The following is a 27429-nucleotide window of genomic DNA, read 5'->3' on the forward strand; positions in this document are numbered from 1 at the left end:
ATTCTTGTGATTCTGTAATTATGTTTTAGACCTGGCATTCTGTAATGAAAAAGGGCTACTAAAAATCTTTTTGATAAATAACTTTTAGCAATGACGGAGACGATAGAATTTTACATTATTTTTGAAAGAGAATTAGTCCACTCTGAAGTCAGGGAGTTAAATTTGAACAAAGGAAGGTAAGAGGTTGGAATAGACTGGGACAAAACTTTGTATGATGGTACATAAGCAATGGATAGCCTTTATTTATAAATAGTTATTATATAGTTTACCACATTCCTTAAAGCCACAAAACCCCCAAAAAATGTCAGTTAACTGTGGCTAACAAAGGAACTTAAAGATTGTACAAGGTTAAAAAAAGGCATATGAAGTTCCCAGAAATAGCAATAAAGAAAGGAAGAATAGGATATGTGTGTATTAAAAATCCAATGGACAATGGAGGACTTAGAAGAAATTAATGTTAGTTAGAAGATTGTGTTGGAGAAACTAATGGGACTGAAGGTTGCTAAGTCCCCAGGCCTTGATGTTCTACATCCCAGAATGTTGAAAGAAGTAGCTATGGTAATAGTGGATGCATTGGTGATTATCTCCTATCAGAGTTTTTCAGCATGTCACGAACAGAATTGATGAAGAGAAGTTGATGGACATAGCATATATTGGCTTTTCAAAAGGCTTTTGATAAAATGCCCCCAGAATAAATCAATTAGCAAAATTAAAACACTCAATGTAGGAAGTAATGTTCTGCCATGGATTAATGATTGGCAACAGCTAGAAAACAGACAGTAGAATAAATAAGTTTTTGGCACGTTGGCAGGCTGTGACCTGTGGGGTATCACAAGGATTAGTACTTCAGCCTCAGATGTTTAGCAATGATTTGGACACTGGGGACCAAATGTACATTTTTAACTTTATGGGTGTCACAAATCCAAGCAGAACTTTGTGCTGGAAGGAAGGCGCAATGCAGGTGAACTGTCAGATTTAATGATCTGTCAATCTCTACTTCAGACATACAGAATGACTGGACTTCAACATTCCTCTATGAAAGAGGATTCCATAGCTTCATATTTCACTGAATTAAAAATAAAAACTCTTCATCTCAATCATCAGTGCCTTCCCTTTTATTTTAAAAGGTGGCTGAACGCCTATTCTTATGTTGTAAATGAGTTGGGCAGACTCCAAAGGAAGCTTCAATTGTGGTGAAATCCTCTTCTATACTGTACAATGTAGCAAGCTGTAAACATTGTAAATGCAGGGAACAGACAGTTCCATGATGCTGAATTTGAGTTCTAATGCTTACTAAATTCAGTCCTACCGAGTAACAAGGGCAGGGTTGGTTGCAAAGTTTCCAATAATCACCAATGTGGACCAGACCAAACCCCTTCAAAATAGACTAAGAGGATAGTCTAGACCACAGCCTTTTCTTATTTTTAAAGGAAAGTGTAAGGCGTTGTGTTCCGGATGCAATTCAATCGGTCAAACCACCAACTTGAAATCTTACCCTACAGTTAAAATACAAACAAAAGAAAGAAGAATTGATATAACTTTAATGCTATTGGAAAACTTCTCAGAATAACTGAGCAAAGGCTACGACAACGGATGAATGGGCACCGCACAACAATCAACAGACAGGAGGGTTCCCTCCCAGTTGGGGAACACTTCAGTGGTCCAGGACATTCAGCCTCAGACCTTCGGGTGACCATCCTCCAAGGTGGACTTCAGGACAGGCAGCAGAGGAAAGTGGCCGAGCTGAAGCTGATAGCTAAGTTCGGTACCCATAGGGAGGGCCTCAACCGGGACCTTGGGTTCATGTCACATTACAGGTGATCACCATTGCACTACACACACACACACAGATATTCCTACACACACACACACACACTCACATGCACACGGACACAGATACACACAGACGCGCACACAGACACCCACACACACCCTTATAGACACACAGACTCCCACACATACACCCCCTCACAGACTTAAGACACTCTGCACTCACTACACACACACACTCGCACACACACACACACACACACTTTCTCACACTCACAACCCCCACCCGAGACAGACACACACACAGACAGACAAAGACCCATATGCACACATATATATTGTGTGTGGTGAATTTTTTTGGTACAAAGTTACATTGCACTTTGCTCAAAAACCACATAGATTCATGTCGAACTCTGAGCTCAAAAACTGCATGAATTTATGTAAAACTCTGTTATTTCACTTTTTAGATTGGAATCAATCTAAACATCAGGTCATAGACAGAGAACACAGGGGGCTAACACCTTCAACACATTGTCTAGCTATCACCATTGTTAACAGCTAACCCAAGAATGCAACTTAAAAAAAAGGGTTTTGTGATTTACACATGAAAGAAGTGAAACTATCACTGTATTCTAACAGATGAAAGGTTTAACAGACAATCAATTCTTCAATGTATAATTTCAGTTACATCACACTGCAAATTTTTGCTATAAATTCTGTGTTACGATCGAGCCCTCCACAATCACCTGATGAAGGAGCGTCGCTCCGAAAGCTAGTGTGCTTCCAATTAAATCTGTTGGACCATAACCTCGTGTTGTGTGATTTTTAACTAAGACAGTGATGGACATCTGAAGGCACGTTATCATTTTAATGTAATTTGGTGACCAACAGCAAAGGTTTGCTGAGGAACTGGGGAGATGACCCTTGATCATACCTATTGTTCAATGTGCTCTGTGTAGAGTTCGACCACAGTTGGTCAGTTGTTTTCACTTGTGGATGTGGATGCTGCTGGCTGACCAGTATTTATTGTCTGAAATTTGCTGGCCTTGACAAGGTGGTGGTAAATTGCCTTCTTAAACCGCTGCAGACTTTGTGCTGGAGGTAGACCCACAAAGCCCTTAGGGCTGGAGTTCCAAATTTTGAGCCAGTGGCACTGAAGGGACAGTGTTATCTTTTTAAGTCAGGATGGTGAGTGACTTGGAGGGGAACTTGCAGATTGTGGCGTTTTCATGTATCTGCTGCCATCGTCCTTTGAGATGGCCACGATCGTGAGTTCAGATGATACTGCCGAAGGAGTTTTGGTGAAATTCTGCAGTACATCTTGCAAATGTTAAACACTGCTACTAAGCATCAGTGGTGGAGGGAGTTTGTGGACATAGTGCGAGTCTAGCAGGCAGCTTTGTCCTGGATGGTGTCAAACTTCTTGATGGTATTGGAGTTGCGCCCATTCAGGGAGTATTCCATCAGTACTGACTTGTGCCTTGGAGATGACAGACAGGCTTTGGGGAACCCAAAGGGGAAATGGCATTTAAGTAACTTGCTGGAATGTTTTGAGTAGTTAACAGAAAGGCTTGGTGAAGGTAATACCTAATTTTGTGTTAACTGCTACACAACAGATTTGTGAAGGAAGTTGTAGATTCTGGTGTAAAAGCGACAGTGAAAATATGAATACAAAATTTAGCTGAGTAATAGGAAACTGAAAGTAATAGTCATTGGAAATGTTTTGGGCTGGAGGAAGATTTGTAGTGGAATTTCCCAGGGGTCAGTACTGGGACGCTTGCTTTTTCTCATACGTATCAATGACTGGATCTGATGTGTAGGGGACATTTTCAAAGTTTGAAGACTCAACCTGAAAGAATTGTACAACATGAAGAGGACAATGTGGAACTCCAAAAGGACTTTGAGCAGTTGGTGGAGTGGGCCAAAGGGGAGAAAGATAAAGGAGGTGATGAATTTTGGAAGGGAGAATGTTAAAAGGCAATATAAAATAGAGGGTATAATTCTAAAGAGATAGAGGAGCAGAGGGACCTGGGTGTTTAGGTGGTCAGGTGACAGGAGACAGCAGTTAATAAATTCACCAAAGATCCCCAGGCAGCACCTTGCAGACCCACGACCTCTTCCATCCAGAAAACAAGGACAGAAGATACATGGGAACACCACTGCCTTCAAGTTTCCCTCCAAACCACTCACCTTCCTGACTTGGAAATGTGTCGCCATTCCTTCAGTGTCGCTGGGTCAAACATCCTGGAATTCCGTCCCAAAAGGCATTGTGGGTCAACCCACAGCAGCTGGACCACAGCCGTTCAAGAAGGCAGTTCACCACCACCTTCTCCTGGGCATTTCGGAATGGGCAATGTCCATATCCCATGAGCATATAAAACAGAAATGATCTGAACAAACAGTGGCCACAGCCGAAAGGGCAGGGTCTCCCAGGTAACCCCCACCTCACATGATTTAGACCCTCTTGTGTTATGGTAGAGCCATGTACATCAGAGGTGAGGCCTTGGGCATGGGCAGAAAGTTGGGGCAATGCTGGACACTGCAGAGCAGTTGCGCTGACAGGTAAAGTGGCTAGGTCACCTGAAAGAGTGATGGTCTGTCCCTTTTGTGATCTGACAGTAGCCAAAGTCACTGCGATGGATAGGACTGTGACTCGGAAAGCTGCCATCACCTGGTTCACCACAACGCAAGCTGCAAAGCTGATGAGAGGCGGCACAGTGCCAGACTGGTTCTATGGCATCATCACCCGGAGGTGAGTCTTGGCACAACAGAGGTCAACAGCAGGAAGCGCCTGGGAATTATTCCAGGATCACGTTTACCATATAAAAGGCACAGTAGAGTGATATATCCTCACGGTGATATATCCCTCACCATGATGTACCTCTCACCATGATGTATCCCTCACTGTCATATGCCCCTCACTGTGATATACCCCTGACTGTGATATACTCCTCACTGTGATATACCCCTCACTGTGATATACCCCTGACTGTGATATACTCCTCATGGTGATATAGTCCTCACTGTGATATACCCCTCACTGTGATATACCCCTCACTGTGATATACTCCTCACTGTGATATCCCCTCACTGTGATATATTCCTCACAGTGATGCACCTCTCACTGTGATATCCCCTCACTGTGATATATTCCTCACTGTGATGCACCTCTCACTGTGATATCCCCTCACTGTGATATCCCCTCACTGTGATATACCCCTCACTGTGGTACACCTCTCACTGTGATATATGTCTCACTGTGATATAGGTCTCACTGTGATATACCCCTCACTGTGATATACTCCTCACCGTGATATACTCCTCACTGAGATTACCCTCACTGTGATATACCTCTCACTGTGATGTACACCTCATCATAATATACCCCTCACTGTGATATTACCCTCACTGTGATATGCCCTCACATTGATGTACTCCTCACTGTGATATACTCCTGACTGTGATATACCCCTGACTGTGACATACTCCTTACTGTGATATACCTCTCACTGTGATATACTCCTCACGGTGATATACTCCTCACTGTGATATACGCCTCACTGTGATATACTCCTCACTGTGATACACCTCTCACTGTGATACACCTCTCACTGTGATATACCTCTCACTGTGATATACCCCTCACTGCGATATACTCCTCACGGAGATATACTCCTCACGGTGATCTACTCCTTACAGTGATATATTCCTCAAGGTGATCTATTCCTCACTGTGAAATGCTCCTCACTGTGATATACTCCTCACTGTGATATACTCCTCACTGTGATAGCATCCTTACTGTGATATCACCCTCACTGTGATATACTCCTCACTGTGATCTACTCCTCACTGTGATATACTCCTCACTGTGATATACTCCTCACTGTAATAGCATCCTCACTGTGATATACTCCTCATTGTGATATGCTCCTCACTATGATATACCCCTTACGGTGAAATACTCCTCACTGTGATATACTCCTCATGGTGATATAATCCTCACGGTGATATACTCCTCACTGTGATATACTCCTCACTGTGATACACCTCTCACTGTGATATACCTCTCACTGTGATATACCCCTAACTGTGATATACCTCTCACTGTGATATACTCCTTACCATGATATACTCCTCACTGAGATGTACCCTCACTGTGATATACCTCTCACTGTGATATACTCCTCAACGTGATATAATCCTCACCATGATATACTCCTCACTGTGACGTACCCTCACGGTGATATACCCCTCACTGTGATATACCCCTCACTGTGATATACTCCCTCATTGTGATATACTCCTCACTGTGATACACTCCTCACTGTGATATACTCCTGACTGTGATATACTCCTCACTGTGATATACCCCTGACTGTGATATAGCCCTCACCATGATACATACCACACTGTGATATACTCCTCACTGTGATATACTCCTCACTGTGATATACTCCTCACTGTGATAGCATCCTCACTCTGAGATACCCCTCACTCTGAGATACCCTCGCTGATATATACCCCTCATTGTGGTATACTCCTCACTGCAATGTACCCTCACAGTGATTTACAGGGGAACCTCGATTATCTGAACGAGACGGGCAGGCATTATTTCGTCCGGAAAATTGATTACTTGGCTAATTGACTCAATGCCTTTCCTCTGGGGCTTGGAGTTTTCTGTTAAGTCCGCTCCCCGTCCAGGAGACAAGGCAGCAGCACACCGCGCATGAGTCCCCCTGCCCGCCAGCCCCAACGTCATCCAACACCCCCTGCCCGCACCCCAACCCTATCCAACCCCACCTCCCTGTTCACCCCGTCCACCCCCCAACCCAGGCCAACACTGTCCCCCCGTCCCCTGCACTTCCCCAATCCCCATCCAACACCACCACAGTCCACCCCCTGCCCCCTTCCAACACCGTCTGCCTCCCCAAACCCATCCAACACTGCCTGACCCCTGCCTGCACCCCCAACCCCATTCAACACTGCCTCCCCACTCGCACCCAACCCTGTCCACCCCCATCCTGTCTCCGGGGCACCGAGACTGGACACCAACAACAAGACTGCTGCTGCTGCTGCCTTTGGGGGGGGTTGGGAGGGGGGGGGTGGTTGAGTCTCCAAGTAGTGCACACATGCGCGCGTGCACACACACACATCGTTTTACTGCAACATTTTGGCCGGTTCCACCTTTCTCCTGTACAGGACATTGTTAGAGACATTATTTGGGGAAGGAGAGTTTAGGGTACACCCCTGTGTAGAACTCCAGGGAAAGTGTGGGGAGAGAGAGAGGGAGTGAGGTCAGTCAGTTGGAGACGGTACCTGGGTTCCTATCGATGTCCACGTATGTTCTCGACAACATTTCAGTAAGCCGAGATCACTTTTAATCACTGTAAGCAAAAGGCGTTGGAACAATCAGTGTTTGGAAACACATGTTTGTTGTAACGTTTCTATGGGAACCTCGAGATCACCATCGGATAATCCGATATTCAGATATTCGAGGTTTCTCTATACCCTCACCATGATATACCCACACTGTGATATACTCCTCACTCTGATATACTCCTCACTGTGATATACCCCTCACTGTCATAGCACGCTCACTGTCATATACTCTTCACTGTGATATATTCTTCACTGTGAAATACTCCTCATTGTGATATACTCCTCACTGCGATATACTCCTCACAGAGATATACTCCGCAAGGTGATCTACTCCTCACTGTGATATACTTCACACTGTGATAGCATCCTTACTGTGATAGCACCCTAACTGTGATATACTCCTCATTGTGATATACTCCACACGGTGAAATACTCCTCACTGTGATATACTCCTCACGGTGATATAATCCTCACGGTGATATACTCCTCACTGTGATATAATCCTCACTGTGATATAATCATCATGGTGATACACTCCTCACGTTGATATACTCCTCACTATGATATAATCCTCACTGTGATATAATCCTCTTGGTGATATACTCCTCACGGTGATATACTCCTCACTGTGATATAGGCCTCATCGTGACAGCACACTCACTGTAATCGCACCCTCACTGTCATATATTCCTGTGATATACTCCTCACTGCGATATACTCCTCACTGCGATATACTCCTCACGGTGATCTACTCCTCACAGTGATATACTCCGCAAGGTGATCTACTCCTCACTGTGATATACTCCTCATTGTGATAGCATCCTTACTATGATAGCACCCTAACTGTGATATACTCCTCACTGTGATGTACTCCTCACTGTAATGTACTCCTCACTGTGATATACACCTCACTGTGATATACTCCTCACGGTAATCTACCCCTCGCTGTGATTGCCCCATCACAGTGATATACTCCTCATTGTGATATACTCCTCACTGTGATATAATCCGCACGGTGATATACTCCTCACTATGATATAATCTGCACGGTCATATACTCCTCGTGGTGATATACTCCTCACAGTGATATACTCCTCACAGTGATATACTCCGCACGGTGATATACTCCACACTGTGATATACTCCTCACTGTGATATACTCCCCACTGTGATATAATCCTCACGGTGATATACTCCTCACGGTGACATACTCCTCACGGTGACATACTCCTCACTGTGATAGCACCCTCACAGTGATAGCACCCTCACTATGATATACTCCTCACGGTGATATACACCTCACTGTGATATACTCCTCACTGTGATATACTCCTCACTGTGATATAATCCTCACTGTGATATACTCCTCATGGCGATATACACCTCACTGTGATATACTCCTCACTGTGAGGCACCCTGAAGGTGATATACTCCTCACTGTGAGGCACCCTGAAGGTGATATACTCCTCACGGTGATATACTCCTCACTGTGATATACTCCTCACTGTGATATACTCCTCATGGCAATATACTCCTCACAGTGATATACTCCTCACTGTGATATACTCCTTACTGTGATATACTCCTCACTGTGATAGCACCCTGAAGGTGATATACGCCTCACTGTGATATACTCCTCACTGTGATATACTCCTCACGGCGATATACTCCTCACTGTGATATATTCCTCACTGTGATATACTCCTCACGGTGTTATACTCCTCACTGTGATATAATCCTCACTGTGATATAATCCTCATGGTGATATACTCCTCTCTGTGTTAGCACCTTCAGAATGATAGCACCCTCACAGTGATAGCACCCTCACTGTGATATAATCCTCACTGTGATATACTCCTCTCTGTGATATACTCCTCACGGTGATAGACTCCTCACTGTGATATACTCCTCACTGTGATATACTCCTCACTGTGATATACTCCTCACGGTGATAGACTCCTCACTGTGATATACTCCTCACGGTGATATACTCCTCACGGTGATATACTCCTCACTCTGATATACTCCTCACTGTCAGCACCATCACTATGATATACTCCTCACTGTGATACACTCCTCACTGCGATTTACTGCTCACGGTGATATACTCCACAGGGTGATATACTCCTCACTGTGATATCTCCTCACTGTGATATACTCCTCACGGTGATACACACCTCACTGTGATTTTCTCCTCACGGTGATATACTCCTCACTGTTATATACTCCTCACTGTTATATACTCTCACTGTGATATACTCCTCACTGTGTTGTACTCCTCACAGTGATATACTCCACAGGGGTGATATACTCCTCACTGTGATATACTCCTCACTGTGATAGCACCCTCACTGTGATATACTCCTCATTGTGATATACTCCTCACGGTGATAGCACCCTCACTGTGATATACGCCTCACTGTGATAGCACTCTCATTGTGATATACTCCTCACGGTGATATACTCCTCACGGTGATATACTCCTCACTGTGATACACTCCTCACTGCGATTTACTGCTCACGGTGATATACTCCACAGGGTGATATACTCCTCACTGTGATATACTCCTCACTGTGATATACTCCTCACGGTGATACACACCTCACTGTGATATAATCCTCACTGTGATATACTCCTCTCTGTGATATACTCCTCACGGTGATATACTCCTCACTGTGATACACTCCTCACTGTGATATACTCCTCACTGTGATATACTCCTCATGGTGATAGACTCCTCACTGTGATATACTCCTCACGGTGATATACTCCTCACGGTGATATACTCCTCACTCTGATATACTCCTCACTGTCAGCACCATCACTATGATATACTCCTCACTGTGATACACTCCTCACTGCGATTTACTGCTCACGGTGATATACTCGACAGGGTGATATACTCCTCACTGTGATATACTCCTCACTGTGATATACTCCTCATGGTGATACACACCTCACTGTGATTTTCTCCTCACGGTGATATACTCCTCACTGTTATATACTCCTCACTGTTATATACTTTCACTGTGATATACTCCTCACTGTGTTGTACTCCTCACAGTGATATACTCCACAGGGGTGATATACTCCTCACTGTGATATACTCCTCACTGTGATAGCATCCTTACTGTGATAGCACCCTGACTGTGATATACTCCTCACTGTGATAGCACCCTCACTGTGATATACTCCTCATTGTGATATACTCCTCACGGTGATATAATCCTCACGGTGATAGCACCCTCACTGTGATATACGCCTCACTGTGATAGCACTCTCATTGTGATATACTCCTCACGGTGATATACTCCTCACGGTGATATAATCCTCACTGTGATATACTCCTCACGGTAATATACTCCTCACTGTGATTCTACCCTCACTGTGATATACTCCTCACTGTGATATACTCCTCATGGTGATAGCACCCTTACTGTGATATACGCCTCACTCTGATATCCACCTCATGGTGATTTACTCCTCACTGTGATATACTCCTCACTGTGATAGCACCCTTACTGTGATATACTCCTCACTGTGATATACTCTTCATGGTGATATACTCCTCACTGTGATATTCTTCTCACTGTAATAGCACTCTCACTGTGATAGCACCCTCACTGTAATATGCTCCTCACGGTGATGTACTCCTCACTGTGATGTACTCCTCATTATGATATACTCTTCACGGTGATATACTCCTCACGGTGATATACTCCTCCCTGTGATATACTCCTCACGGTGATATAGTCCTCACGTTGATATACTCCTCACTGTGATATACTCCTCACTGTGATATACTCCTCAATGTGATAGCACCCTCACTGTGATATACTCCTCACCGCGATATACTCCTCACCGCGATATACTCCTCACCGCGATATACTCCTCACTGTGATATCCTCCTCACGGTGATATACTCCTCACTGTGATATCCTCCTCACGGTGATATACTCCTCACTGTGATATACTCCTCACTGTGATATACTCCTCACTTGGATGTGCCGTCACCATGGTATACCCCTCACAGTGATATACACTCAACTCTGATATCCCCCTCATTGTGGTATACCTCTCTCTGTGATATACCTCTCATCACGATATACTCCTCACTGTGATTAGATTAGATTTCCCCTTCTGTATGGAAACAGGCCCTTCGACCCAATAAGTCCATATCAACCCTCTGAAGAGAAACCAACCCAGACCCATTCCCCATATTTACCCCTGACTAATGCACCTAACACTATGGGCAATTTAGCATGGCCAATTTACCTGACCTGTACATCTTTGGACTGTGGGAGTAAACCGGAGCACCCGGAGGAAACCCACACGGACACGGGGAGAATGTGGAAACTCCACACAGACAGTTGCCTGAGGTGGGAATGAAACCTCAGTCCCTGGCACTGGGATGCAGCAGTGCTAACCACTGAGCCATCGTGCCACCCTATGATATGCCCTCACGGTGATATACTCCTCACTGTGATATACCCCTCACTGTGATATACTCCTCACTGTAATATACTCCTCACTGTGATAGCACCCTCATTGTGATATAATCCTCACTGTGATATACTCCTCACGGTGATATACTCCTCACTGTGATATACCCCTCATGGTGATGTACTCCTCTCTGTGATATAATCCTCACTGTGATATATCCCTCATAGTGATTTACTCCTCACTGTGATATACTCCTCACGGTGATATACCCCTCACGGTGATATACTCCTCACTGTGATATACTCCTCACGGTGATATACTCCTCACTGTGATATACCCCTCATGGTGATATACACCTCTCTGTGATATAATCCTCACTGTGATATATCCCTCATGGTGGTGTACCCCTCACAGTGATATACTCCTCACTGTGATATACTCCTCACGGTGATATACTCCTCACTGTGATATACCCCTCATGGTGATATACTCCTCACTGTGATATACCCCTCACGGTGATATACTCCTCATGGTGATATACCCCTGACTGTGACAGACTCCTCACTGTGATATATCCCTCACTGTGACTGACTCCTCACTGTGATATATTCTCACTGTGATATACCCCACACTGTGATATACCCCTCACTGTGATATACCCCTGACTGTGATATACCCCTCACGGTGATCTACACCTCACTGCGATATACTCTCACTGCGATATACTCTCACTGTTATACCCCACACTATGATATACCCTCACTGTGATATACCTCTCACTGTGGTATACCCCTCACTGTGACTGACTCCTCACTGTGATATACTCTCACTGATATACCCCTCACTGTGATGTACCCCTCACTGTGATATACCCCTCACTGTGGTATCCCCTTACTGTGATATACCCTCACCGTGATATATCCCTCACTGTGCTATACTCCTCACTATTATATGCCCCTCACTGTGATGTACTCCTCATTGTGATATACCCTCACTGTGATATATCCCTCACTGTGATACACCCCTCATTCCGATATCTCCTTCGTAACCTACACTGTGTATACATTCACATATACTTTGAACTTTGGAGCATTATGGGCCCAGTTCAGAGTTCCTTAAATCTGCAGATTTGGTTTTCGCTGGAACTTGAATGATTTTAATGAAGTCTCTGCAGAGTGACCCAGGGCTAATGGTCAGGTGCATGGTGCTGCCTTTTATCCTACCCAGGGACACGCAGCCATCTGCCATGATCACATTGTGGAGCTGACTAGTTAGGCCAAATGATCTAATTTTGACTCTCTGTCGTGCGGTGTTACATAAGTTTATAAAAGCAATTTACACACCGTATAGGGTTAATATCAACCAGGAGAAAGTGAGGACTGCAGATACTGGAGATCAGAGCTGAAAAATGTGTTGCTGGAAAAGCGCAGCAGGTCAGGCAGCATCCAAGGACCAGGAGAATCGACATTTCGGGCATAAGCCCTTCTTCCAGCATCACATTTGTCAGCCCGTATAGGGTTAATACACAGTAACACGATTGGGAGGGGGGTGAATGTATGTTGAGGGGTGGGAGGGGAGTAGGAGTGTAGGGCAGGGAAGAGGGTGTGTTGGGGGAGGGGAGAGGTGGAGATTGGTGTGGGGGAAGAGGACGGGGTGTGTTCATGGAGAGGAGGGGTGGTGAGGATGCAGAGGGGAAGCTGATTATGTAAAACAGGCATTTATTAACGAACTGGGAAATACTCGTGAGACAACTTAGTGCACCATGATCAGAATTAAATCTGTCATTAGCTGAGAGTTATTTTGAATATTTAGTCATGTTATGTCCCATCTCCAGGGCAGTTTGGATATGAACCCAGATCTTCTGGACCCCTGGTATCACTCACACTGTCTCCCTGTCTCTGACTGGCTCTGATCCATTTGGAAGCAATGAGTTTGGATAGTGCCAGGGAAGGAACACAATCTAAGCCTCCCAACTCACTGCTGACCATCCCCACACCTCCCACTCAACATTCCCCACCCCCCAACACTCCCCTTCCCTCAACACTCCCTCTCCCGTCCCTCACACTCTCTCCCCACCACTTCTTCAAGACTCCTGCTCCCTTCCTTCAATCACACCCAGTCCCAAAGTTCCCCGCAATCCCCCACCCTCAACTACCCTTTCTCTCCGCCTCCCAGAACACTCCTGCAACTCTCCTCCAACACTTACCCTTCCCCCTCTAACAGCCAACCCCCCCTTCTCCCAACACTTCCCCTCCTCCAAGTGCCCCAACACACCTTCTCCCAAAACTCCCCCTCCTCATCCTCACCACTCCTCCTCTCCCTGAACAGACCCCGTCCTCTCCCCAACATCAATCTCCTCCCCTCCACTCCCATCCCTCAACACTCCAATCCTCCCCCTGCCACAATCGTGTTACAGTGTATTAACCCTATATTGTCCGTGTGTTAGTCATTTGTTAACTCTGTATTGTCCATGTATTAACCATCTGTTTCGCTGACAGAGAAGCTGAACACTTGCTGAAGGATAAACCTCAGGGCTGTTTCCTCATCCGTGTTGGTGAGAGTCGGATTGGATTTAGTCTCTCATACAGGTAACAAGGAACTGAGACCCCCATCTCCCTGACCTGAGACCCACATCTCCAGCCGCCTCCCCCACTCCCAACCCCCAACAACTCAGCAACTGGGAACATGGTGGAGGTTAGTGGGTGCTGGGTGGAGCAGTAAGATCTCGGTAAGCTATGAGCTATGTCACGACGGACACCAAACCTGATCCTTGCGCAGGCTGATCTGAGCCAATCCCAGGAAGCCCTGCATCACCTAATGGGCAGTAGAAATCTGGAACGCCCTATCCCTAACCATCCCCAGAATGCCATTAAGGTTGAGGGTCAATTAAAAACTTCAGGACTGAGATTTCTGTTGGATGAGGTTTTTAAAAAATGGTGGAGGATTGGGTACAGAGCATTAAAATATTGAGAAGCTACATTTTAACTGAACAGGAAAACCTGCTGGTCTCTTCCTGTTCATACTGTTATGAGCACACCCCGGGGCAAGACTCCCATATCATTATGACTCCAGACAGAATAGCCCAAATTGTCAAACTCCCAGTTGAGGAGAGTTGAACTGATTCCCCTTCTTCATTCGCTTGCCCCCTCAATTGGTTGAACAACATTAATTTGAAAAGTTTCCTCCAGTGTGGACACTTTTCGCCCAGACCAAGATGAACTTAGATCTTGAAAGAAGCCAATTTAACCAGATTTTCTTCAGTTAACAGAGCTTGAGTTTATTGGTCATGAAATGTGAGAAAAAGAATAATGTAATGGGCGCACACACACATAGGAATTCAGTGATCTCTGAAAAGACAAAGAAAATGCAGTTTACTCTCTGGGTTGTTTGTGAAGACTAGTGTTGAGAGTGTGTTGCTGGAAAAGCACAGCAGGTCCGAGGAGCAGGAAATTTGACATTTCGGGCCGGAACCCTTCATCAGGAATGTTCATGAAGAGTAGTCAGTACAATGTTAATAGCCAAGCAGTCAATTTTATCTTTGAGCAGCGGTTTTTGTGATCCCTGCCTTTTGCAGAGTGATTGAAATTTTTTTGCTCAGTTTTCTCTTAATTGGCTTGGAGGCTAGCTGGCTTCTAGCATCCAGAGCGATAGATTCCTTGACCTGTAATGTAGGGGTGATAAGTCAATGGTTCTTGGACTGTGACCTTCATAGCACACTATCATTTGAACCAAAGCGAGTGCAAATAAATCCTTCGGCTCCCTAGCACTCCTTTGTCCACTCGCATAAAAAGACCAGGATTGAAAAGACTTTTAACACTTGTCTTTTGTTTGATTCCTTGAAAGGTAAAAAATACAAATCACATCTCTTGTTCAGACTGAATGGATCCCAACATACAAGTCTTTTCTTCCATTGCGTACATAGTCTGAGATAGCGCCCAGTAGATTATAGTTCAGTCTGTAATCTATTTCCTCCTTTCAAATCCAACACTTTGAGGTTTCCCTGACACTTTGTTGGGTGTGACAAAGAGATTTCCCTTTCCCTCCTGGCAGCTACTGAACTTGCAGCTGCAATCATTTAGACTTGATAAGTCTTTTTAAAAAGCCCACAAAGTTCAGATTTCCAAATTTCTGGCGTTATGATCCTTTAAAACCTTGTCAATTACTGAATCCTTTATCCCATATGTACACACAGGATTAGTGTCAAAACACTACACTTTTGAAGAGTTCTATTTTAAAGAAGGCATTTGGACCTGCAAGAATGCAAAATCTAGACTCAAGCTGTAAAATTATCATACAGCCATAGACAGAGGCAGAGTACTAACGCATCAAGAGTATGCAAGAAATGAGGATGGGACGTTGCAAAAAAGATTCCTCACAATGGTTGCCATTCACCCTGACATGGTTGTTGATCTCCCCCTCCCTTGGGTTTTTGCAACAACTGATCTTTGAGGCTTTTTCACTTTGTTGCTGATTATGTTCTTTACTCAGTCACTAATAAGCTGGAGTGAACGGATTTTTTTAACCCTCTCTGCTTGTGTCTATTCCAGAGCATTTGATCGATGCCGTCATTTTATCATTGATGTAACGGCAGATGGACAGTACAACATCACAGGAGAGTCAATATTCCACAATTCACTGCAGGATTTGGTCAACTACCACTCTCAGTTTCCCATTGACCCCTACACTGAATGCCTGACCATACCTTGTGAACAGGTAGGGGTTTGGCCTGCCCCGCCAGGGCCATTCATTTCCTGAATTAGTAATAATACAAACCTGACTTTATCACTGTTAATTGTCACAATGCATTGTAACATAATTCTGAGCCCACTTCAGGTGAATCCCGATCTAAGCAACTCTGTGTCACACAGGGTTGGAGTCACACACACAGTCACAGGGACAGGATCACACACACTGTCACAGAGACAGAGTCACACACGCTGTCACACAGTCTCAGGGACAGGATCACAGACACTGTCACAGAGACAGGGTCTCACACACACTGTCACATTCACAGAGCCAGAGACATACACACTAATAGAGACAGAGTCACACACACTGTCACGTGGTCACAGGGACAGGATCACATACACTATCACAGTCACAGGGACAGGATCACACACTGTCACATGCACAGAGACAGACAAACACACACACTAACAGAGATAGAGTCACACACACTGTGATAGGGACAGGGTCACACACTATCACACAGTCACAGGGATAGTCACACACACTGTAACAGAGACATTCACAAACACTGTCAAGGTGACTGAGTCACACTGTTCACAATAACTCTGTCAGATGCACTGTCATATCAACACTGTGACAGAGATATGCACATTCACGCTGAGATAGTGACAGTCACATTATGGGCCACACTGTTACGCTGTTGTAATAAAAATCAGCTAATAAAATTCCCCTACTTTAACCAAACTATGACATTTCCCCTCCTACCCCAATGGTGTTATAGTTGGGTGATCTGTTTGTCAGTTCAGGCTGGGTGTTTGGTGCCTTGCTTGTTAACAGGGGTGCTCTGGAACATTTTTGAAGGAATTGCTAAAGCAATATCAGTCAAGAACAAATCTTAACGCCCAACATCTTGGGAAACAGGGAACAGATTTAGAAATTGTTGATGATACAATACAATAGGAAGTATTATAAACTGTGAAGAGGGCAGTGAGGAATTTCAAACAGTCATTGAAAAGTTGGTGAAGTGGGCAGACATGTGGCAGATAAAGTTCAGTGCAGACCGTGTGAGATTTCGTAGGGAGACTTGGATAGGGAGAACTTGGGGATACAATATTCAATACAAAGTACAATTAGAAAGTGGGTGTAAAGCATGGGGACCTGACAGTACATGGGTATCAGTCATTACTGGTGGCAGGATAGGTTGAGGGAACTCTACAGAAAGTGTACGATATCCCAAATGTTATTAATAGGAATTTGAAGTACAAATTGTGCTAACCTTATATAAGACACTGGTTTGTTTTCAGTGGGAGTACAGTTTCAGGGACTGCACTTCCAGAAGGATGTGAAGGCAAGTGAGAGAATCATAAAATCCTTACAGTGCGGAAAGGGGCCCATTGAGCTCACACCGACTCTCCGAAGAGTATCCCAGCCAGACTCACCTCATTACTGTAAACATTGCATTTCCAATGGCCAATCCACCCTAATCTGCACATCCTTGGGTGGTGGAAGGAAACCAGAGCATTCAGAGGAAGCCCACACAGACAGTTGCCCACCCCATCCCCAGGCTGGAATTGAACTCAGGGCCCATGGCAATGTGAGGCAGCAGTGCTAACCACTGAATCACTGTGTGGCCCTGATGCAGGGTAGACTGCAGAAGAGGTTGGCAGGAATGGTAATAGGGAAGAAGAATTTCAGTTACCTGGATAGATTGGAAAAGCTGGGGTAATTTCCCTTGGAGAAGAGGAAGTTGGGACAAGGTGTTCACAATGCTGAGGATCCTGGACAGAGTAGATCCAGAAAAACTGTTCCCACTCAAAAAGGAATCGAGGATGTGAGATCACAGATTAAATGTAATTGGTGAAAGACGCAGTAGTGATGTTTGATAGGTCTTTATCCAAGAGCAAGTGGTTGGTGTCTGAAACACACTGCCTGCAAGTTTGGTGGCAGAGTCAGTCGGGTCTTCCAGTGCCTGAGTGAGATGTTATGGGAAGAATAGCACAAAGAATAGTCATTTCATGAGCTGGCATGGGTATGATGGGCTGAATGGCCTCCCTCTGCACTGTAACAATCCTGTGGTTTTACAAATGGCATTCTGAACAATATTAATGAATCAATGAGTGAGACTGGACAAATTGATGTCCATGCTGGCCTGTTTATAATGTAGGCTAGGCCCTGTGATTAGCTCAAATCCCAGCAATGAATAAAGAGCAGGGGTAGGGCCGAGGCTGACTGAACACGCCATTAACATGAGCATTGCTGCTGTGGGAGGAGATTCCCTTGTCTAGCTTCCCCTCCCCCACCCAGCCCCTGGTCTCATCTGCACACTCTCCCACACCAGTCTCCCCTGCCCAGTCTCCCCTCCCCAGGCTGACCTAACTAACCCCCTCTGGTCTCTCAGTGTCCACTCTCTTGAGTTCCATTTCCTGTTTAAATATGGTCACATGAGTAGCGTTTCTATAGAGAACTGTGTTGCAAATTAAAGAGAGAGTGTAAATGAGTGTGCACATCAGGTGCGCTGACTCTTTTCTGATCTTTTGTTCATAGAATTCCTACAGAGTGGAAACAGGCCATTTGGCCCAACAAGTCCACACCAACCCTCCGAAAAGTATCCCACCCGGACACATCCCCCTACCCTATTACTTTACATGTCCCCCTAACGAATGCACCTAACCTACACATCCCTAAACACCATTGGCAATTTAGCATGGCCAATTCAACTAACCTGCACATCTTTGGACTTGGATCTTGCTGCAGTTTGACCATGTGATAGCAGATAGTGTGAACTCACTGAGCCTTCTTACAGGGATTCTTCTCAATGAGAGGGGGCCCTCACGGGCAGCAAGTTGGGATTCTGTGCTCTTGGGTGTAGATGTTGGTCAAGGATTGTCAGATGTTCTCCTGCATGTAACTGTAATCTCTTCTTTTGCAGCTGAGCCAGTCCACTGTCCGTTATGAAGAGTTGTGTATTTTTGTTCCCACAATGGAGGCACAGAGCTCACCGAATCGTCATTCACATTCCTCAGTTGGGAGCTCTGATCCAGTGCCCTCAGACTCTGCTCCTGACAGGTGGACTCCTAACCAATCAAACCAAGTGTTCTGTGGCCCTCCATTACCCCCAAGAGGAGACGGTCAGAATTTGCCTCCTCTTCCACTTCCACGCCGAGGAGTCACCAACTCGAAACCAACACCAGAGACTGGAGACTTCTCTAGTGATCAGCCTCCTCTGCTGCCAGTGAAGACACTTGACCTTTCATTCAGCCAGCTGACTGCCTCCTCTAAGGAGCAGGAGCCCATTCCTGCTGTAAGTTCTGCTCAAATCTTATTCTCACACTCAATGGATTTGGTTTAGATATCTGGTCTGGAACAGTTACCTCCTCTGAGGTTTCGACTGGGAACTTCGATTGGCCAATTTTGACGGTATTAGACAGGAACTTTCAAAGTTGATTGGGGTAAACTGTTAGGGGGCAAAGAGATGACTGGCAAGTAGGTGGCTTTCAAAAGTGAGATTGAGAGTTCAGGACTGTATGCTCCTGTTAGAATGAAGGGCAAGTCTGGTAGGAGCAGGAATCACTGGATAACTAGAAACGTTGAGGCTCTCATCAAGATTAAGAAGGAGGCATATATAGACATCTGGGATCAAGTGAATCTCTTGAGGAGTGTAAATGCAGTACTCAAGAGGGAAATCAGAAGGGCAAAAAGGGGATATGAGAGAACCTTAGCAGATAAGGTTAAGGATAATCCAAAGAGATTCTACGAAAACATTAAGGGCAAAAGAGCAACTAGAAAGAGAGAAAGAGAGTAGGATTCGTTAATGAGCAACAAGGCTGTCTATCCCACAGATGGGAGAGATACTAAACAAATATTTCACATTGGCTTTTACTGTGGAGAAAGACATGGAAGCTAGGGAACTCGGGAAATAAATACTGATGTCTTGAAAACAGTCCATCTTACAATAGAGGAAATGCTGGTCTTAAAGTGCATAAAGGTAGATAAATCTCCAGCACCTGATAAAATGTATTTCAGGATACTGTGAGAAGCTAGGGGAGAAATTATGGGGCCCCCAGCTGAGAGATTTGTATCATCTACAAACGTGGGTGAGGTGCCAGAAGATTGGAGAGTGCTAATGTTTACTTGATTGCAAGGAAAAGCCTGGGAACTATAGACTGGTGAGTCTGACATCAATGGTGGCAAGTTGTTGGAAGGGATTCTGAGATATAGGATTTACATGCATTTGGAGAGACAAGAACTGATATGGGTGGCACAGCAGCTCAGTAGTTAGCACTGCTGCCTCACAGCACTAGGCACCCAGGTTCAATTCTAGCCTCGGGCAACTGTCTGTGTGGAGTTTGCACATTCTCCCTGTGTCTGTGTGGGTTAGGTGTATTGGCCAAGCTAAATTGCCCATAGTGTTTAGGGTTGTGTAGGCTAGGTGCATTAGTTAGCGGAAATGTAGAGAATTGGGTCTGAGTGGGATACTCTTTGGAGGGTCGGTGTGGACTTGTCAGGACAAATGGCCTGTTTCCACACTGTAGGAATTCTATGATGATTTGTTCTCTAGCAGTAGTCACCATGGCTTTGTACATGGGAAATCATGACTCAAAACTTGACTGAGTTTTTTGATGATGTAACCAAGAAGATGGATGAAGTCAGTGCAATGGATGTTGTCTACATGGACTTTAGTAAGATCTTTGACAAGGTTCTGCATTGTAGACTTGTTAGTAAAGTTATTACACATGGGATCCAACGGGAGCTAGCTAACTGGATACAACATTGTTGACAGTCACAGACGGAGAATAATGTTGGAGAGATTTTTCTGACTGGAGTCCTGTGACAGTGTTCCGCAGGGATCGGCGCTGGGTCCACTATTATTTGTCAATTATATAAATGGATGACAATAGAGGAGGTATGGTTAGTAAGTTAGCAGATAATGCCAAAATTAGTGGTATAGTGGACAGTAAAGAAGGTTATCTAAGGGATCTTGATCAGATGGGCCAATGGGCCGAGGATTACCAAATAGAGTTTAATTTAGATAAATGTTAAGTGTTGCATTTAGGTAGGACAAATCTGGCAGGACTTTGCGCTGACTTTGCCCAAAGAGGTCAAGAAACTCCTGGAGGATAATATTGGCCATTTAATTGACCATAAAGTTGGCCTCCATATTCAGATGAAGGTGATTTATCTTCAGGCTAGTCCTGAACTTCCTATGCCCCTCAGCTCTTCTTATCTGAGTAGGGTTCCAGCAGCAAGCTCCCACTGCAAGCATCCTGAGAGTGGAGGACTGTAATTCCCTCTGCCACCTCATTTCTATGTCTGGTCAATGAGTGACAGGGATGGCCGTGAGTGGGAAGATCACTGGACTAGCAACTCAGTGGCTCAGGCTAATGCTCTGGAGACACTAGATCAAATCGCAAGGTTGGTGAAATTTAAATTTAATTAATAAATATGGAATTGAAAGCTATTCCAGATGGCCATGAAACTATTATCAATTGTTGTAAAAACGCATCTGGTTCACTAGTACCCTTTTAGGGAAGGAAATCTCCATCCTTCTCTAATCCAGACTGTCAGTATTGCAGCTCACTCTTGACTGCTCTCTGGAAAAGCCGGGCCAGCCTCTCTGATCATGGGAAATAAGGAATGGATAACAAATGCCAGCCTTGCCACGTCCCATGAATGAATTGCTTCTAAAAATGAGGAGAATTTCTCAGACGTTTTGTTCTGTCTCTTATGTGGAAGTCTCAGAAATTTTTGGGCAGAGTGAAATGGCAAGAGAAAGGTTCACATCCATTTTTCAGAGATTTCAACATTGGAATGGGAGCAAAGCAAGTTTGTTTCAACCAATCTACAATGCAGATCCTTGTTGAAGGCCTCACTAAAATCCAAGTAGACAACATCCATTTTCTTGGTTGCATCCTCAAAAAGCTCAGTTAAGTTTCTGAGTCAAGTTTCACCAATGCTCTGTAGACTTGCAGTAAGACCTTCCTGTTTTATATCAGTGGTGCTGGAAGAGCACAGCAATTCAGGCAGCATCCGAGGACAGGCAAAATCGACGTTTCGGGCAAAAGCCCTTCATCAGGAATAAAGGAAGAGAGCCTGAAGCGTGGAGAGATAAGCTAGAGGAGGGTGGGGGTGGGGATAGAGTAGCATAGAGTACAATAGGTCAGTGGGGGAGGAGATGAAGGTGATAGGTCAGGGAGGAGAGGGTGGAGTGGATAGGTGGAAAAGGAGCTGGGCAGGTCGGACAATTCCGGACAAGTCAAGAGGACAGTGTTGAACTGGAGGTTAGAAACTAGGATGAGGTGGGGGAAGGGGAAATGAGGAAGCTGTTGAAGTCCACATTGATGCCCTGGGGTTGAAGTGTTCCGAGGCGGAAGATGAGGTGTTCTTCCTCCAGGCGTCTGGTGGTGAGGGAGCGGCGGTGGAGGAGGCCAAGCACCTCCATATCCTCGGCAGAGTGGGAGGGGGAGTTGAAATGTTGGGCCACGGGGCGGTTTGGTTGATTGGTGCGGGTGTCTCGGAGATGTTCCCTAAAACGCTCTGCTCGGAGGCGCCCAGTCTCCCCAATGTAGAGGAGACCGCATCGGGAGCAACGGCTCCTTTAGGGCCTTGGATGGAGGTGAGGGAGGAGGTGTGGGCACAGGTTTTACAGTTCCTGCGGTGGCAGGGGAAAGTGCCAGGATGGGAGGGTGGGTCGTAGGGGGGCGTGGACCTGACCAGATAGTCACGGAGGGAACGGTCTTTGTGGAAGGCGGAGAGGGGTGGGGAGGGAAATATATCCCTGGTGATAGGGTCTGTTTGGAGGTGGCGGAAATGTCAGCGGATGATTTGGTTTATCCGAAGGTTGGTAGGGTGGAAGGTGAGCACCAGGGGTGTTATGTCCTTGTTGCGGTTGGAGGGGTTGGATCTGGAGGGGTTGCGGAGGTGCGGGATGTGGATGAGATGCGTTGGAGGGCATCTTTAACCACGTGGGAAGGGAAATTGCGGTCTCTAAAGAAGGAGGCCATCTGGTTTGTTCTATGATGGAAATGGTCCTCCTGGGAGCAGATACGGCGGAGGCAGAGGAATTGGGAATACGGGATGGCATTTTTGCAAGAGATAGGGTGGGAAGAGGTATAATCCAGGTAGCTGTGGGAGTCAGTGGGTTTGTAGAAAATGTCAGTGTCAAGTCGGTCGTCACTAATGGAGATGGAGAGGTCCAGGAAGGGGAGGGAGGCTTGCCTGACCACCCTGGCCGACCCATTGTCTCAGCATGCTCCTGCCCCACTGAACTCATCTCTACCTACCTCGCCACTGTCCTATCCCCCATAGTCCAGGAACTCCCCACATACGTTCGAGACACCACCCACGCCCTCCACCTCCTCCAAGACTTCCGTTTCCCCGGCCCCCAATGCCTCATCTTCACCATGGATATCCAATCCCTCTACACCTCCATCCGCCATGACCAGGGCCTCCAAGCCCTCCGTTTTTTCCTCTCCAGACGTTCCCAACAGTACCCTTCCACCGACACTCTCATTCGTTTGGCCGAACTGGTCCTCACCCTTAACAATTTCTCCTTTGAATCTTCCCACTTCCTCCAGACCAAAGGGGTAGCCATGGGCACACGTATGGGCCCCAGCTATGCCTGTCTCTTTGTTTGCTACGTAGAGCAGTTGATCTTCCGTAATTACACCGGCACCACTCCCCACCTCTTCCTCCGCTACATTGATGACTGCATTGGCGCCAACCCGTGCTCCCGTGAGGAGGTTGAGCAATTCATCAACTTCACCAACACATTCCACCCTGACCTTAAATTTACCTGGACCATCTCTGACACCTCCCTCCCCTTCCTGGACCTCTCCATCTCTATCAGTGACGACCAACTTGACACTGACATTTTCTACAAACCCACCGACTCCCACAGCTACCTGGATTACACCTCTTCCCACCCTATCTCTTGCAAAAATGCCATCCCGTATTCCCAATTCCTCCGCCTCCGCCGTATCTGCTCCCAGGAGGACCAGTTCCACCATAGAACAAACTAGATGGCCTCCTTCTTTAGAGACCGCAATTTCCCTTCCCACGTGGTTAAAGATGCCCTCCAACGCATCTCGTCCACATCTCGCACCTCCGCCCTCAGACCCAACCCCTCCAACTGCAACAAGGACAGAACGCCCCTGGTGCTCACCTTCCACCCTACCAACCTTCGCATAAGCCAAATCATCCACCGACATTTCTGCCACCTCCAAACAGACCATACCACCAGGGATATATTTCCCTCCCACCCCTCTCCGCCTTCCGCAAAGACCGTTCCCTCTGTGACTACCTGGTCAGGTCATGGCCCCCCCCTACGACCCACCCTCCCATCCTGGAACTTTCCCCTGCCACCGCAGGAACTGTAAAACCTGTGCCCACACCTCCTCCCTCACCTCCATCCAAGGCCCTACAGGAGCCTTCCACATCCATCAAAGTTTTACCTGCAAATCCACTAACATCATTTATTGTATCCGTTGCTCCCGATGCGGTCTCCTCTACATTAGGGAGACTGGGCACCTCCTAGCAGAGCGCTTTAGGGAACATCTCCGAGACACCCGCACCAATCAACCAAACCGCCCCGTGGCCCAACATTTCAACTCCCCCTCCCACTCTGCCGAGGATATGGAGGTGCTGGGCCTCCTCCACCGCCGCTCCCTCACCACCAGACGCATGGAAGAAGAACACCTCATCTTCCGCCTCGGAACACTTCAACCCCAGGGCATCAATGTGGACTTCAACAGCTTTCTCATTTCCCCTTCCCCCACCTCATCCTAGTTTCTAACCTCCAGTTCAACACTGTCCCCTTGACTTGTCCGGACTTGTCCGACCTGCACAGCTCCTTTTCCACCTATCCACTCCACCCTCTCCTCCCTGACCTATCACCTTCATCTCCTCCCCCACTGACCTATTGTACTCTATGCTACTCTATCCCCACCCCCACCCTCCTCTAGCTTATCTCTCCACGCTTCAGGCTCTCTTCCTTTATTCCTGATGAAGGGCTTTTGCCCGAAACGTCGATTTTGCCTGTCCTCGGATGCTGCCTGAATTGCTGTGCTCTTCCAGCACCACTGATCCAGAATCTGGTTTCCAGCATCTGCAGTCATTGTTTTTACCTTCCTGTTTTATAGTCCGACCTCGTTATCTCCAAACAATTGGAGTAAGTTATTTAAGGGGATGACACAAATAGGCCATGACAAACATCTAAAGAGTGCATGGATGAACTGCAACAATTGTTGATTCCTGTCTGGGGCAAAAATAAAATCAGAAAGTGGCCTAGTCATGGCTAGACATGGAAATAAGGGCTAGTACAGATTCGGGAAGGAATACAAATTGGCCAAAAAGGGCAGCAGATCTGAGGATTGAAAGCAATTTAGAATCCAGTCATGAAAGACCAGGGGATTGATTAAAGAGGGACAATAAAGTACAAAGAACATACAAACTGATTGCAAAACATGTGAAGAGAAAAAGGTTAGCGAAAGGAATGCAGGTCCCTTACAGTCTGAGAAAGGGGAAATTATAATAAAGGATTTGCAACCCGGAATTCTAAAAGAAGTAGCTGCTGAGATAGTGGATACATTGCTTGTAATTTTCCAAAAATCCTTGGATAAGGATTTTGACCGTCGACTCTATCTTTGCATCTCATAATTTTGTAAATTTCTATCAAGTCACCCCTCAGCCTCCGCCACTCCAGAGGAAAGAACCTGAGTGTTTCTAGCCTCTCCTTGTAGCTCATACCCTCTAGTCCAGGCAGCATCCTGGTAAAGTTTTCCTGTACCCTTTCCAAAGCCTTCCTGAATTGAACATAATACTTTCTGTGGCCTAACCAAACGTTTACAAAGAGACATCCTGACTCTTGTACTCAATTCCCCAAACAATAATTGGCAAGCTTGCCACATACCTACTTTACCACCCGATCTACTTGCATGGCCACTTTCAGGGAGCTATGAACTTGAAACCCAAGATCCTTCTGTACATCAGTGCTGCACAGAGACTTCCTATTAACTGGATATTTTTTCCTTATGATTTGATCTCCCAAGGCTTGAGAGCAGAATCTCATTCTGTAGTGAGGGAGTGCTACATTCTCAGTGAGGCATAGTTTGCAATGAGATGTTACTCTGTCCTGTCAGGATGATGCTAATTTTCCTGTAACACTGTTTGAAGACAGCTTCACCACATTGCCTCACCCAATTCTTACCCAGAAACAAATTATCTGGTCATTAAAACTCGAAAGCTAAACATTGCAGATATTGGAAATCTGAAATAAACATGGAAACTGCCGGAAATTCTGAACAGCCATGCCAGTGTCTCGATGGAGAACCAGAATGACATTGACAAAAGCACAAAAGAGAAATACAGCACAGAATAGGCCCTTCGGCCCTCCAAGCCTGTGCAGATCATCATGCTCTAACTAAATAAAAAAACAAATCTTCTGCCCCTATTTGGTCCATATCCCTCTTTACCCTCCCTGATCATGTAACCAACCAGATGCCTCTTACATGTCACCAACACGCCTGCTTCCACCACCTCTTCTGATGATGCGTTCCAGACTTCTCCCACACTGTGTGAATAACTTCCCTCGTGCATCTCCCTTAAACTCCCCCTCTCATCTTGAACCTGTACCCCCTTGTAATTGAAATTTCAACCCTGGGAAAAAGCCTCATGACCATCCACCCTATCTATGTCTCTCAATTGTGTAGACCTCTATCAGGTCTCCTCTCAGCCTCCATCTTTCCAGTGAAAGGATTCCTGGTCATTTTAACTTTTCCTCATAGCCAATACCCTCGAGACCAGGCAACATCCTGCACTCACTCTCCAAAGCTTCCATATCCTTCTGGTAGTGTAGCGACCAAAACTGCACACTATACTCCAAAAGCGGCCTAACAAGGATTTTATATAACTGCAACATGGTTTGCCAACTCTTGTATCACATGCCCCAGCCGATGGAGGCAAGCAGGTCATATACCTTCTTAATCACCTTGGCCACCTGTGTTCCCATTTTGAGGGAACTGTGGACCTGCACACCCAGATCCATCTGTATAGTAATGTTCCAAAAGGTTATCCCATTTACAGTATAATTCACACCTACATTTGATCCTCCAAAATGCATCATCTCACATTTTTCCGGATTAAACTCCATC

General features: G+C 45.8%; 1 protein-coding gene across 2 annotated transcripts in view; it reads left to right on the forward strand.

Annotated features, from left to right (window-relative positions):
• The window catches only part of LOC122565077 (uncharacterized), a 44624-nt gene that overhangs the window by 12372 nt on the left and 4823 nt on the right, over window positions 1–27429 (forward strand). For both annotated transcript variants that reach the window (XM_043720710.2, XM_087976251.1), the window contains exons 2-5: window positions 4390–4522; window positions 14092–14181; window positions 16141–16306; window positions 19212–19583. In XM_043720710.2, coding sequence (XP_043576645.2) covers window positions 4407–4522; window positions 14092–14181; window positions 16141–16306; window positions 19212–19583 — 744 coding nt within the window. In that variant the 5' untranslated portion in view covers window positions 4390–4406. The remainder of the gene's footprint in view (window positions 1–4389; window positions 4523–14091; window positions 14182–16140; window positions 16307–19211; window positions 19584–27429) is intronic.

The sequence above is a fragment of the Chiloscyllium plagiosum genome, unplaced genomic scaffold (genome assembly GCF_037043375.1).
Source record: "Chiloscyllium plagiosum isolate Xiang-an unplaced genomic scaffold, Cpla_swu_hap1 HiC_scaffold_28, whole genome shotgun sequence".
NCBI classification, from domain to species: Eukaryota; Metazoa; Chordata; class Chondrichthyes; order Orectolobiformes; family Hemiscylliidae; genus Chiloscyllium; species Chiloscyllium plagiosum.